At 37.2% G+C, this 15952-nt stretch overlaps 1 protein-coding gene across 1 annotated transcript; it reads right to left on the reverse strand.

Annotated features, from left to right (window-relative positions):
* Positions 1–3617: 3617 nt before the first annotated feature.
* Positions 3618–12586, reverse strand: LOC129277557 (uncharacterized). The gene is made up of 3 exons (XM_054913720.2): positions 12395–12586; positions 11455–11826; positions 3618–8391 (listed from the first exon to the last, which is right to left on the reverse strand). The coding sequence occupies exons 1-3, from the start codon at positions 12500–12502 to the stop codon at positions 6139–6141; spliced, it is 2733 nt and encodes a 910-aa protein (XP_054769695.2). The 5' UTR covers positions 12503–12586; the 3' UTR covers positions 3618–6138.
* Positions 12587–15952: the final 3366 nt, after the last annotated feature.

A 15952-nucleotide genomic window follows, 5' to 3' on the forward strand; every position in this document is an offset into this window, starting at 1 on the left:
CAATCTTATACAACATACTGGCATAGACATGACAACATCCATTAACAAATTGTGCATGCTTTCTGAAGCCAAATATATTGATCAAATCCCTGATAGGCTAGCGCCCCTACAACATGAAACAAAACAACAAAAATATAAAAGAAACCAATTTCCTAGGCAGCTTACATTCAGTAATGATGGATTTTGATTTTTTTTCTTTCTAATAAATGATATGAAAATTGGGAGGCTAATTTCTGTGTCTTAATTCAGTCTATTAAGGTCATTGAATTTCATGGATTGGTATTTTATAAGGTTGGAATTGAGGGTTGTGATATTTTGAACTTGCTTAAGATGTAACATGAAAAATAACTTAACAGTAATTTTGATATAAATGGAAAGGTTGACATCCATACTCATGGAAGAGATGTTCAAATTTCTTGCAAAATTCAAGCTCGAGGTTGGGTCACTTCATCCTGTCCTCTTAGATCCATGTTCTGAAGTCGGGTTTAACTCACACCATATGTATTCTAACTTATGGGAAGCCAAAAAAGTCACTAATTTTCTTACATTGCATGTTTATTATGTTTACTGTGCTCTTCCTTAATTCTTTAACAGTGAAGACAATTATCTTATGATTATGTCCCAGATAGTTCAGAATGATTTGAGAGTACAATTAGCTGATACACCGAACCTCTACCTTAGAGATTTATGTTACAATTGGCTACCCATAGTTAAACCATGACGTTAAACCAGAGTTTAAATCAAACCCGACTTAAGAATATGGGCCTGAGAGTTTTATCAGATCACGCACCAAATATAAGATGATTCTAGCATGGATCTAGTCGGACCATGATTCTAGCTATCTTGTTTTGCAATTGATTCATAGAAATGAAACACTATTTGTGGGTCTCTTTTTGTTCGTTCTTTTCTAGCAAGGTATTCCTCTAAATCGGAGGAAAACACCAACCATGTTCGTGATAGCCATGGCCCCCAAAAGATTGTTTTGTCATAACAAACCTGCTAAAACGTGCCAACTTAATCCCTTTTTAATTTCAAATTTGACAAAATAATATTTATGACACAAATAAAAAGGCTGGCCAAAGGAAGTTGTAGAACATCCATATCATGATCAGAGGATGCTCCTGTCTGTCTGTGTAGGCACGCACAGGAAACAAATAGTTGCAAGAGCTTCATCATGTTTTAAAAAAAAGACCAACCCCTCAACCAACCCTAAATCTTTTACCACTGTTAAAGCAAACAAAGATATTTTTTGCCTAATAGATTATGACATCCAAAAAGAAATAAAAGTGCAATGATGCAATCATGTATGAATAAGTAACCTTTAACAGGGAAAAGACCAAATTAAGAATATAATTAACATATTGATTTCTTTTACTTCATCCTTTTTACAATTTTTCATAATTGAAACACAATCTTCGTATACAATTTTCCCTTATTCACTTATGGTGGATGTGATTTATGATATCAAATTTCATCTATTTATCAATTTATTCATATATTTCTGGAGTCAGTGAACCAATTACCAAAATGAATTAAGCCAATACAGGTTTTCTAATACAACAATCAAAAGTAGTGACATTGTGTCTGTGGATAAGCAAAGTGATGCGATTTTGTCTTAGTTAATCAAATAGACCCAGTTTATACCCCTTCAATCCATTTCTAAACTAAGACTTTTGAGACTTTGAACCAATTGATTAGAGGGGCTACGGCCTCTTTGTTATTAAACCAATATTTTCATTATTGACATGGACTTAGTAAAGATGATTGAAGCAAGCCTGTGTCAAAGTTTTGTTCATTTTGACTGAGTGAAATTTGTATAGTGCGCTTGCGAAGTTTGATAAGTTTCTTTTGGAACCCAGTTTAGTTTAGCCTTTGCATCAAAAGTTAAGATGAGGATTATTTTTTACGAGGCAGGTTTATAGAACTACAAAATATGGAGAGCTGTTTTCCCATATTTAGAGTCAAAACAAATGTTAGACAATAGTGTGTTGTCTAATGGACGGCTTGGGATTGACTCATTTTCTAATATATATACATATCTTTAGTCTCTCTCATACAATTTTTATTTCATAGACTCATGTTTGCTCTGAGAAAAAAAAATATACAGACATGCACATGCAAATTCTATCAAAAAGCATTTTTTTCTCACCATGTTCCCTTTTCTTTCATCCAGTTAGAGATCAGAAGCAGACAAGAAGTCTTATTTAAATTCAACTTTGGCTTAATGACCACAGTAAAAAAAGAAGGGTTTTGTGTCACTTTTCTTTATAGCCCAAACTCCATTGCGTGCCTTTCTAAAAGTCTTTGTTTTCAGCCATTGTGATTTCGCATTGGCAAATTCAGATTTGCTAATAACTGATTCCAGAAAAGTTGTCTTTGCAATTATATTCATTCACCGAAATTCATTTCATACCATTTAAAAAAAGGAACAATGGTGTTCTCCATCCCAAATTACCAGTTGTGAGCATATAAAAAAAGAACTTTCTGGAAAAAAAATTAGAAATGCAAAATTCAGTTTTAAAAAATCTAATCCATACAATAAAACTTACCGTAATAAGATTACTTTGTCTAAAGCTTTAAGACATATTTTAACTTTGTATTAAATGTTATCAAAAAAAAAATTAGCACAAAGAATCAACATACAATGTCTTTTTTAATTTGTCATAAAAAAAGCAAAAGATGATGAATCTCTTGTGAGGTAGGTACCAAAGCTTGTGTTATGGACTATCAAAGCAGGCAAACTGAACCGTCTCCAGCAGTTTAATTCCCCCTACCGGAGAAATGATCGGGCACAACAAAAACCCAGTACGACCTGTAAAACCAACATGTGGATGGTGCATGCATTGACAAGCAAGTTCAAACAATGTGTTGGTTTATTTGATAATCAGGATCAAGTACGCCTTCAATTTTTGACATGCTATTTTCCAATCAAATCTTTTTTCCGTTCAGTAATCATGTCATTCATCACGAAACATAAACCAGTAAGTTAATAAGCAGCATAATTGCTTCACACAAAGTGGCCACATGCCACAGTGATGAAGTCTAAACATTTATAAGTCTCATCATTTTTGTTTTCTTCTTGTAATGCATGCCAGTATGCAGTAGGGAGAATAATGTCACGAGCTGGGCATGCCGGAAGATGGCTTTAACTGTAACCATGTATTACCAAGCACACAAGTAGGCATGGGGGACCAAATAGATACTCCTTATCTAAACAATGGATACAAATCCATAGGAACAAAGTGTTTACTTCAAAAGAAGCCATTTTATAAAATATACACATACATTCATATATACATATATAAAGGCAACGCTAGACGTCTTCACCACACATTGAACAAACAAACAAACAAAACCCCAAAACAAAAATAGCACAAGTGAAACGATTTACAACTTATAAGGAATATATATAGATATAGATATATAGATATAATTATATATAGATATTTTGTCATCAAAAAATACATGTTGAATAAGAAAGAAGGCAAAAGTGCCAGTCACAAATTTACTCATTGAAAAAAATCATACAACTTCTTGAAAAATATGAAGTATCAATCAAAATGGCTCTTAATTTGTACATGCATATTTACAGTAATGATCAATTCCTTTATTTTTTTCTAAAACCTCCTTGGGAGATATGCGGGCGTAGAACCAGCTAACCCACTTATCTCCTTTCGTAAAATCATACGCATCGCAGGCCTAAAGCATTGATATGTTTAAAAAAAAAAAATTCAAAATAGTACTTCTGTTCATACTATAGAATTCAATGAATAGAAACAATTACAGAAAAACAACAAATTTTCAATAAGCAAATAATCATTTCCAAAAAGCTTTGTCTCCACCTCCATGAAGGAAAAAAATAAACTTTGACTCTTACAGCAAAAGTACTACACCTTAGTAAAAGTCTACTGTACTTTCATTTGATACAAACAAAATAAAATCAAACTCATTTTATGCATAAATGCAAATGACAGTTAGTCAACCATTGAATAATTTTTAGTACTTCCATAAAATGATTATTTCAAGAAATCAAAACAAAAATGTTATCTTGGTCATAGAAAAAAAAACTTGAAATAGTTTCACTCCTTTCCTTGTCTACTAACTTTTGGTAGAAGCAAAGGAATAAAAGAAATATCCCTCCAGAGTATTGTTCTGAAATCAGTTTCTGCAAAGATTTATAATTCACAACTACATTTTCAAACAATCTACTAAGATTACAGTTGTAAATGGCTGTATGGATATTTGTTTTTGGAGGGGGGTGAATTCAAATGAAAGTATATGAAAAGGGAATGTCCTACATAGGGATGTGGAAGTTGCATAAACTAAAAAGATTTGAATTGTTCTGGTCCAGGTAGTTTAAAGACTTTCTAAGGTGGATGCAAATACAATTTCCTGCTGTGTAAGTGAGCCCTTATAATATCTTATATATTTCGAGAAAATAACACCAGCAAATACGTATGATGTATGATAAATAAATAGCAATGATTCCTATATGGCACTCATGATTTACATGGTGGACACTTTGGACAAGATTAACTTTTGATTAAAATAGTGTAAAAAAGAATATGGAGTCATTTACACGTAAAAGAATTTAATCAACCATGAACATTCCCAGTGTTGATCACAAAGAAGCAAAATATTCCTTTAAATGCAGCTTAAACTTCGAACAATTTGACTATTTAACTATTCTACAAATATCTATTTGTAGAGCTTGCCTGAATAACATAAGCCCAAAATTAGGGATTTTTCTTTCCATCTTCTCAAAGGGGGATCTATAAGTGACCTATGAATCACAGGCTAGATAACACAAAACATAAGACGTGAAAGACGACTACATCGCACAAGTTCACAAAGACAATACTCTAAATTAGACATCCAAAGGGTCCCTAGACAGAAATTTGTACAACCATGATCAATACTATTTGTGGATTACAGCGAGCACGATTTGCAGCATGATCATATTTTCCAGCAGCATTCATTAGAACAAACTATAATAATCAATCACATGTAACCCCCATCATGATACACCGTCGTTGATTTCCAAGTATTTAAGTAGAAGTAGTTCATTAGAAGTTAGCCAGTCTAGTTAGACAGATGCCATTATGTGCTGACCTTTGAGCAAGAGTAAAATTCCGCATTTTATACCAGATACTGCCAACTTTTAAAAAAATATAAAAGAAAGCTGTCAAACAAACTGAATATGTGCCCTGCCCTCCCCCCCCAAAAAAAAATCTTCAGTATGTCATAAAAATATATATCTTGGTTCAACCCTATCAGCTGCAAATTTTCTAATGCTCTCTTTATAAAAAGCATCTTTATCAGGCACAAAATTACTTAAATACAAAAAAAAAAAAAAATCTACATATCAAACATGGACATTGCTTTACATCATACACTGTTACAATCTTCTGAACGACCATTAATTATAATTACCAGATAGTAATATAGAGACCAAGTGCAGACAAGAAATACAATTTCATAAACTCTACTCTAGGAACATTTAGATGTACATTTGTACACAAATTGTGATGAATTAAGGACATGTGAAAGCTCCTACAACATGATTGTACAATGAAAAGAAAAGAACGAATTAAGAATTAGAATAATATATTTATAGTGCAAGCACTGGACCATACTGGCATTGCACAGAACACAAATTTGCTTCAAACATTAATAATGATCATTGCACCTTGTCTGATTAGATGAAGTAGATCACTGGGATAATACATCTATAAAAGAAACATCTACTCTCTACACTCATCATAAAAAGGACACAACTACATGTACATTCACTTGGAGTATCTAATGCTTAAAATAATAATAAAAAAATACATCCTTGGCACACATCACATACTTATTTTGGTTCAAGCATTAAGCTTGTTCTTATCATATACATATGCTTCCATAATGAGCCTGGAATCAGCCAACCTCACTCAATGTAAAAATAAGCAGCATAGACCCATTCCTGATCTCTTACCTTCTTCGCACCAATCAATACAAACCTCAGCAAAATGTTTTGCTTTCATCTTGGTGTTTACACCAAATTGTAGAAAGGTACATGTAACCTTTTCTGTGCAGGCATACAAAACAACAAATCACCTTGATAAAGCAACCTTTGGTAAGACGGCATGATGCCCTTCATCCATTGGAAAGCTGGGATGTCAACTGAGGACTACTAGAGCCATCATCTAAAGACGCTCCAACACCCGATGAAGATGATGACGAAGCATTACCTACATGGGTGTGCTGAAGGGAATGCTTACGACGCCTGTGCTCTTCGAGCTCAGAGGCCGTCTTGAATCTCCGTTTCTTGCACAACTCGCACTTGTACGCTTTCCAGCCTGTCAGTGAAAAATAATCAAAGCTACCATCTGGATTGTAACTGCTTTTAATGCGCTCCTCTTCGTCGCGGTCTAACTTGCGCTTTCTCTCTGGAATCTCTCGGTATATATTGAAGGTGGACTTTCTGCTGCGTTTCTTGTCCATGTCCTTGGAGCTCTGTTCTTCCAGCGATGTGTTATTACCAGAGGACTGGTCACTCCAGGCTACAGCTGCTCTTTCTGTGGAATAGAGTCCAGACGTGCCACTGATGGCACGGTGAACCTGACGGGTAATGTCTTCAACCTGCACAAGCTCTTGACTGGACTCACTGCTGCCACCATGTTCCAACATTGGAGGCCTCCTCCTCTCAAAACTCCGCATTTCTCCACTTCCATGCTGGGACAAAGACCTTTCCAAACTGGAATACATTAAATGGTCTGGCTTGAGTCCAAGTCTATGAGATGTGCTGGATGAAATGCTTGGGGAAGCAGATTTGTCATCAGCATTTTGTCTCATCAGCATATGGTGGTGGTGGTGGTGCATTCCTCTATGATAATGTGGCCAAGCTCCTTGATAACCCATCATGGGTACTCTACCAGCCTCATTATACTGAGTATGGCCTGTCCAATTTGGAGTGACTCCATCTGCAGAGTGCTGACTACTCAAGGCAGCTGGACTTCTCTTCCGTCTGGGTCCAACATTGCCTGGCTGCCTCAGGCAATTGTAAAGAAATGAGTCCTCTGACATCTGCGTTGGCAGAACACCTTTAGCATGATCAGAGCTTGGCCCTGACGGAACAGAAGGCTCACTTTGAACACTAGCCTGTGATGAATATGTAGGTAAACTGCGCCACATTTTCCTTGGATCATTGTCAACTGCAAAAGGCTGATGAACAAGACCAGAATACCTTGGCCAGTAAGCCATGCGAGGGGAGTTCTGGTCATTTGCCTGGTAATTCGTAGGTACGTGAGGTTGCTCCTTTTCACGGTTAGCATCTGCCTGCTGGTTCACTTGGAAGTCTGGGTTTAGTCCATTAAGTGGAAGCCTGGCATCCCCCTCTGTCAAGCTGTAGCTACGTTGCCTATGGCTGCGGGGGGCCGGTTGACCACTAGAAGTCTCATCAATGCTTCCAGTCTTTCTGAAAATAATACTCTCTGAACCTCTCCGCTGTACCCCCTCGGGTCTCTTTTCCGCTACTGCTCGGCTAACAAGATCGCGTAACATATTCTTAGAACCTGACTCATTTCCCTGTCTCTCTTCCGATCCAGGACTACTCTCTTCTGAATTTTTCCCTTCAGGGGATTGGTCAAGCTGTTCTGTTGGTTTTACGACAGGTTCAGAACTTTGGCGAGGCAGTGTACTAGGAATTGTTGGTGTGGTTCGATCTGTCAAGCTCATTGAACGAGGCAAATTTGAGCCACCGGAAGGCAGTGAAGTATCACTTGGAGGATTCGGCAAGTCCTCCGTTTCAATATCCTCAATCGTATCTTGTCGCCTGAGAAGGCCACGCAGGACAGACTCTGGTCGGCGCCCAGGGCCACCACTTCTCCCACCTGATATTGAAGATCTCCTGTTGCCTGGACTTGAAGCAGAATGTTTTTCCTGCTGGCAGGCATCAGGGTTACCATGAGGCTCAGCTGATTGAGACTTTTGAGACCGATTCTCACTACTGTTTTTTCCTTCCACATCTATATCAATTGACTCTCCAGAGTAAGAGGCCTGTAGCAGGCGTCTCCTTTTAGGGCACATGATCCTTACAGGACTGACTGGCTCTGTCTTGATGTAACTTTCCTTTGTGCTTTCACTCAATTTCGGAGTCTCCATTCCAGGTCGTTCTGGTGATTCTTCAGAGGCTTGTCTTGAGGTGTGTTCCACACTTTTGTCTTGATGTAAAATTGGTGTTTGGATTGGTTCTGTACTTGCAGACAGGTCTTGGTCTGTGGTGGATGGATTGCAGGAACTACCCCTGGAGAGGACTTGTTCTTGCCTGCTTTCACTTGCAGAAGGTGTACCCCTCAAGAACTCTCCTTCCGTAGGAACACTCAGAGATGAAGCACTGTTACCACGTTCCTGCAACAGAGTAAAAAATAATAAAATATTGCAATTCTCTGATTTTTCATTTTTCATCTATAATTTTACTTCAATAAATATTGGCTTACAATGTACAATAGCATTTTCAATATGGCAGTCAGTACCCGCAGGCACCAATTTCCAACTAGCACTCTATGCAAAATCACATCCATCCGCCCTGCACTAATTTGCCCATTGACACACACAAAAAATATATGAAAAATATATTTTCAACATGTAAGCCCTGTAAACTGACAAGTTTTCATCCCTATAAGGAAATGGGATGATTTTTTCACAAATAAATAGTCAGTGCCTCAGTGGGGACAATCCTATCAAGTTCAACTAAAAATATACAATCACCTCCCTAAAGCCTATTGTTTCATTTAACAAGCATTCATATTTAAATTTAAAATAGGAAGCAACAAGGGGTTTAAACATCATTCCCTGTTTACGATCTAATGATAACCAGGAATGAATTAACGCAAAATGTAGAGAATAATAGACGGAAGAAAATATCATAGCACATGAACACCACATAAACAATTTTTTTTGCCTGAATCCTCAAAAGGGGTTTAAACTATAGATTATGTGCAAATTTTGGGCATCACTTCACAAAATTCAGCATATACACTGAGAGAGGTCAAATAATAAATGTGTGCTTATAGAAGAAGGGTTCTAAATTCAAGCTTGTTGCTTAGATTTATTTGAATTAATTTAACTACAGCTTTGGGCTACTTAATTTATATGAACAGAACTAACAAAGCAACAAGTGCATATTCAGTGCACTTTGTCAAATGAGCTAAATCTATTATTGTTTTTTGCAGTGCAAGCGCGGAATTAAGTGGAATTATCCACAAAAGTTGCATAGTCCATGCTTAACCCCCCTGAATCAAATCTCTTCCAATAATTTTGGGCTAAATGTATTACATGCAGGTGTAGCTCAAGGTACAAAACTTGGGCCTATTCTCTTTCTAATAATGATTCATGATGCATGTATAAAATCTCAAGTTCCATATTTTAAATATGTTGATGATCTCACACTAGTTGAAAGTCGCGTACAATTACAACCATCCAAACTACCAAACACGCTTGCTGAATTTAACCGATGGTCTGTTAGCAATAACATGACACTTAATCCATCTAAATGTCAGTGCATGCATATAACTTTCTCTAAAAATATTGTTGATCAAAGTCGTATTTTCATTGGAAATGAATGCTTGAGAACAGTGCAAGAAGCTAAAATATTAGGTATAATTGTTCAGTCTAACTTAAAATGGGATAGTAATATTTCAGACCTATTACGTCGTAGTAATAAAAAACTCTATATGCTTTGTTGTCTCAAAACGTATAAATTACCACTTTGCGATTTAATAACTGTATATAAGGGTTACATTAGGCCAATTTTGGATTTTGGAGTACCAGTTTTTAATGGAAACCTAACACAAGACCAAATTTCCTGTTTAGAACGTATACAGTCAAGAGCATGCAGAATTATGCTAGGTGAAGAATACACTAATTATACCAATGCTTTGAAAGTGTGTTCTTTACAATCTTTATCTGAAAGACGAAAACAATTGTGTATGAACTTTGCTGTATCCCTTGCCAACAGTCCACTTTGTAACCATTGGCTACCTCTCAACAACGATGTTGATTACTCATTGAGAAGACCTAAATATCGTCAGTTTCATTGTAAAACCAAACGTTTTCTAAACAGTCCATTACCTTCCTTTATAAATTTACTAAACGGTAATTTGAAATAAGCTTGTATTGTTCCTTGGTCAGGATCTGAATGTTGGTTGCTGGGCGTTGGGGAGACCCACGGTCACCGGTCCCACGTGGTACGTTCACGGGAGCCTCGCCCTCCTACTTTTCACTCTTGTGACAGAGAGCGCGGGGTGGGAGGATTGGGCGGGTTTGGTGCACGCGCAGTATGGGACGGGTGGCCGTGGGGTTCCGCCAAGGAACGGCTGCCGGCGTTTAGATCTTGACTAGTTATTTTGTTACCCGGTTGATATACACACAAACCTCAGCTGTGCAAGTCGTGTTATGCTATATACATCCCGCCTGATACCAATTTATTATTATTATTATTAGTTCATAAGCTTGTGATGAAAATTTTTACAATTTTACAATTTTTAGAACTTTTTAAACTCAAACATAATTGAATAGGTTTACAGGTGTTTTTGTAATGCTTTTAATGCATGTATTTCACATTGTAACAACTAAAAGGAAACGATGTTTGGATTTTTATACAAGTTTTTTCACTAATTTTCATCAAAATTTCTGTATGTGGTGGAAGACATTTATATCATTTTACAAACTACGTCATCCTTTATATTTAAAGTAAATGTTTTCAGGTTTGAGCAGGACGGATTCTTGGGACGAGCGATCACTCACCCCCCCCCCCCCCCCCCCGCATACCTTTTTTTAATAATTTTTTAATCCGTATGCTTAATGAGTGCAAGGTGCGAGGGGTGACTGCTGGGTGGGTGAGTTCAGTTGTTTGACTTAGTGTCTTTATGGTTGTTGAATGAATGAGGAGCGTGGTATGAATGTGAGTGTGTTTTGTTTTGAAAGTGATTGTTTGTCGGCCCTATTAATGCATAGCTCCGGTGAAGTTAGCTGACCCTAAAAAGTTCCACCTGAGCGATGGATTTGAATAAACAATTCCATTGCTCAGGTTGAATGGTGTTGTGGTGGGATTAGCAATCCTTGGCTGGAGCTGTGCATTGACTTGACTGCTCGCTCGTCCCCAGACACCCTCCTGTCTTTCGTTTTGTTCCTGCTTAAAACTAAGTTTTTATTAAGATGTTTATCAATAAGCATCCTTCCACCACCACCACCTTTCAGCGTTTGTATTTTTTTTAACTTCATCTTTTCCTTTTAGTATACATAATATATTAAGTTGCATTATATTTTCGTCATCATTTCAAGTTTGATGTTTTTAAATCTGTACACTCTATGTATATATACCTGTAAATTGTACACAATTCAGCCTTTTGGCTGCAAAGTGCAATAATTTTAATAAAACCTTTTCAATTTCAATTTCATGTATATGCCTACCATTTGGCCATCATCTGGCAGATTTGCCAGGTTCCCTGTACTGGATGTGACTCTTCCGTTATTCGGCTCACTCTCTGGCTGTTCTTCTGTGCTCTGTCTTGAAAGCTGTTCATCGTCCTCTGAAGATCTTCCAATGCCTGCATGCCAGGTCGGTGGGGAGTTGACAAAGGGTCCAGACTCTCCAAAGCAGACTGCAATGCTGCGCGTTCCATGGGCGGAGTCGAGGTGGCTGTTCAGCTGGGCACGGTCCTCAAAGACAAAGAGGCACTGTTTGCAGAGGAAGCATCGGCGTGGGAAGTGGACCTCTGACATGTGACTGGCTATCACATGTTCAAGGGGACTGCAGAAGGAGCAGATACGGCACTTGAAGACCTGAAGCAAAGAATATCACAACATATACATTAATTCCAATAATGAATGATTAATAGTACAGTTTGTAGCTGGCAATGTATTCATTCGCATTCTCATTACTGGTAGCACGGTAAGTACATGTGTCACTTGCTAAAAGTTGTTAAATCACTCATTGTGAGTATCAAAGTTCAATAATGGAATTTTTCTTGACATGCTTTTGTTAAACTTGAATACTTGAATATTTCTTTTTTATTTTGCTATATACTTTACTTAAACTATTTCAAGCATCGACATGGCTGAAATCCTAGATAAACATCATTTCTTTGTAAAACATGACATACTGCACATGTACATAATTACATATTCAAAATATTCTTTTTTTTTATACTAATTTTTTTGGGGGGTTAAGGCCATTTTTCCATCACACACATTTCTGTATCACAGAACAAATGGAGAAGAAAACCATATCCCAAGCCAATGAGAGGGGCATTGAGGCAAATTAAAAAGGGCATCTAATTAAATGACCTTGGTGATGATGGATTATCTAATCCCTATTCAGTAAATTTGAAAAGTGATCTCCCATCATTACCTGGATGACATCAAAGTAATTTCTGAAGTGCTGTAGCTGGGAGTCAATGACCCTGACCTCCGCGTAGGGGTCAGCGGCCGGACTCCCTCCTTCCCTGGGTTCCGTCATCCTGGGAGTTTCTAAGCTTGGACTTCTCAACCGTCTGGCATGGTTGGGAGGGGATGTATCAACGCTGGAGTTCACAAAGATCTCTTTCCTACAAAGAAATGGATATAAAGACGAATAAAAAATGTGCAGAACTTCTATATGGTGAAATTGTTCTCAAGAACATATATAGTGGTACATCAGCTTCACGTAATGTACAAATCTACTAGGGAGTCAGTATGAAAATAGAAAAACAAACTCAATTTTGTCCTCATTTGTCATTACATTAATTATTACGAATGCAATTTTTTTTCATTTGTCATTACAATAGGATATTTACCCACTATCCACTACAGCCTACATGTATACTGTAAATACATCAATGACGTGACCATAAACATATGAAAACATGCCCAATTTAGAGTGCTTGTATGATCAAAGAATCAGTCTACACACGGGTCTAGGGAAGCAAATAAAGAAAATACCTTGGCATCACAATATAGATGTTGTTAAAACCATAATCAAATTTTGTTCTCATTAGTCATTAAATCAGAAAATACCTTGGTCAATCAACAACAATCAGGAACCACATTGACTGAAAGAATGTTACCACATTAGAGCTTAATAAAAATAGGGATAAATTGTACATTTTGGAGCATGCACCTACAGTGTCCATTATCGAGAGGCTTGTGGGTCAACCACTTTCTTCCTGAAACGTGTACAAGATAGCATGGACCATGAGCAAGAAATGAAAATTCAACAAATTCAAAGTTAAACAATGAATGAAAAGTACAGGGAAGAAAAAGAATTAATAAGTAGAACCATATTAGTGAGGTTTAGAAATGAAAACTGGAATGCTCGTTTGTCATCACTTTGAAAGAGAAACATGGTGATTAATGCAAATGTTGAGTACACGTTCGTCGACCAATCTCTTAGGATTAAAGCGTACAACAAGCACACATTCGTAGAACCACACAAACAGTAATTGAGACTTTTGAGATACTATATCTCAGATTCAATGAGCGATAGGCACATAGAAATAACTGCCAAACTTACTTTATCTTGAGCAACTAGATAGAACACCGTTCTCACTACCTTCCTAAAACTAGTTTACTGGAAACTAGCTTTAACGTGTAGTGGGAACGGTCGAAGTGATCTTGGAAGTGATCTTCCAAATCGGTTCAGAAAACCACCTCACGATATAGTTTTCAAGATCGCTTTGCCTTGTTAAACTGGTTTTAACGTAAGTGAGGACACAACCGTTCTTCGGGAAGCATTCTTAACACATTTTGAGCGCGCTACTCCACACGACAAGTGTAGAATGTGTACGCTGCAGTTTCAAATTTTGCTCGAAACGTGTCACCCCACTGAGAGCGTTTCCATAGCAACAAGATCGCTTTACGTGAAGTGATTTTGAAAACGACTTTCGTGTGATCAAGTGGGAACGCTAGCAAAGCGATATTCCAAACTGGATTCCTGAATCGGTTTCCAGTAAACTAGTTTTAGAAAGCGTAATGATAACGGCCTCAAAGAAAATTAAGAAGCAACATAAATGTATGCCATAAAGGCAGGTCATACATGTACACGTGGAAGTGATTTGCAAGGTCATTTCAAATAAACTCCATCATAAGAATTTATTTGGTATATAAGGTATTTGAGGTTAAATCATTTAAACAGTGGTTTTGCAATGCAATTTGGGGGACCTCACAAATGCTTCTGGGCTTTGAGTGTAAATTACAGTCATCATCCAGTCAACATTTTCAACAAATAGTGCGAAATGGGAATGTTTCAACAACAACAAAAAATCCCTTCAAATTTCTATAAACTGCAGATATTTTGCTTCATTATGATGTACCCGACATCCTCCTGCTTCTACAGTGCGTCCCAAAAAAACTATACACTTTTGAAATGGCTGCCAAATAAAAAATGTAGCACTTTGGGGAAAAAGACTTACATATATGAAATGCCAATAAAGTCAACTTTCAAATGACACCAAAAAGTTGGAAAACTATTCATGCTTGAGCGAGCACTGCCCACTGAAACAAAGGGTATGAAAATTAGGGTGGGCTGGAATTAGCCTTCCAATTTATGTTAGTTTTTGAGAGGCAAATCCTTTCAAACTTGCTAAGTTAAGGGCGTTGTGATAAATTAATGATCAACCGTGACCAGTTTTGATTGCTTAAGCAAATTTTATAAATTATTAAATTGAACTTTAATGCATGAGTGAACACCAATTACACTTTTTGGGCAGCATTTCAACTTTATCATTTGGATCTCTTTTTGGGCAGCATTTCAACTTTATCATGTGGATCTCAGCTATGTGTTTATGGGAGTCGGAAGAATAGGGGGTGAGATAGGACTTAAGTGGGAGAAGTAAGTTGATGGAATAAGGGTCAACAGAACATTCAACCCCCACCCCTCCTGTTGAGAGACTGATGGCTATTGTCATGTACGCGTGAAGTCCAAAACAGAATGTTGATTTAATGATTAATTCTGAATTGGGGCATCAACTTTTTCCTATCAATCATTTAATCATCAATTTATCAGTAAATCAACTCATTCAATGTGCAATGTGATCAATCAAACATTCAGTTTCTTTCAATAAATTATTTAATTAGTCATCATAATCATTAAATTTCTTGGTAATCATTCAAATAAAAAAAACTGACCATCAGCCACCGGTCACTTGGCAGTTAAGTTTTGAATAGGCTACAATCCAGGAAGTGAGACAGAGAGAGAGAGGGGGGGCTGGGAAATGGAGGTGGAGAGGGGAGGGTACATATGACTTTTAATTTGTAAAAGGACAAAAAGAAGAGGAATGCCCTTTTAACCAAGTCTTATAGCATATCTTGCCCTCTTGCTTGCAACAGGTATACCATCACATTAATCTGACTCTCACGAGTACACTTCTGAGGTCCACAAGATGAATATGCTACACTAAAATTACAATTACTGTTCACTCATGCATCAAATTTCAATTTAGTAACTCATGAAATCTGCCTAAGAAACCAAACCACTCATTAATTTAGCTTAGCAAGTTCCAAAAGACTAACCACTCAAAAAAACTGTAAGGCTAATTCCGGCCCACCCTAATTTTCATACCCTTTGTTTCAGTGGGCAGTGCTCGCTCAAGCATGAATAGTTTTCCAACTTTTTGGTGTCATTTGAAAGTTGACTTTATTGGCTTTCCATATCTATATAAGTCTTTCCCCCAAAGTGCTACACTTTTTTTTTGGCAGCCATTTCAAAAGTGTATAGTTTTTTTTGGGACGCACTGTAGACCTCTGCCACTATACATGTTGTTTGGAGGGTTTATGTCCAATTCGTCCAATTGCCAACTTGTCTACTATCATTTGGTCTACCATCAGTTTGTCCACTCCCCTCATGGTCTACTTTCATTTAGTCTAATGCCATTCCGTCTCATAACCAGTTGGTCCAATAGCCATTTAGTCCACATACCATTTGGTCTAGTTG

The sequence above is a fragment of the Lytechinus pictus genome, chromosome 2 (genome assembly GCF_037042905.1).
Source record: "Lytechinus pictus isolate F3 Inbred chromosome 2, Lp3.0, whole genome shotgun sequence".
Classification (NCBI taxonomy): domain Eukaryota; kingdom Metazoa; phylum Echinodermata; class Echinoidea; order Temnopleuroida; family Toxopneustidae; genus Lytechinus; species Lytechinus pictus.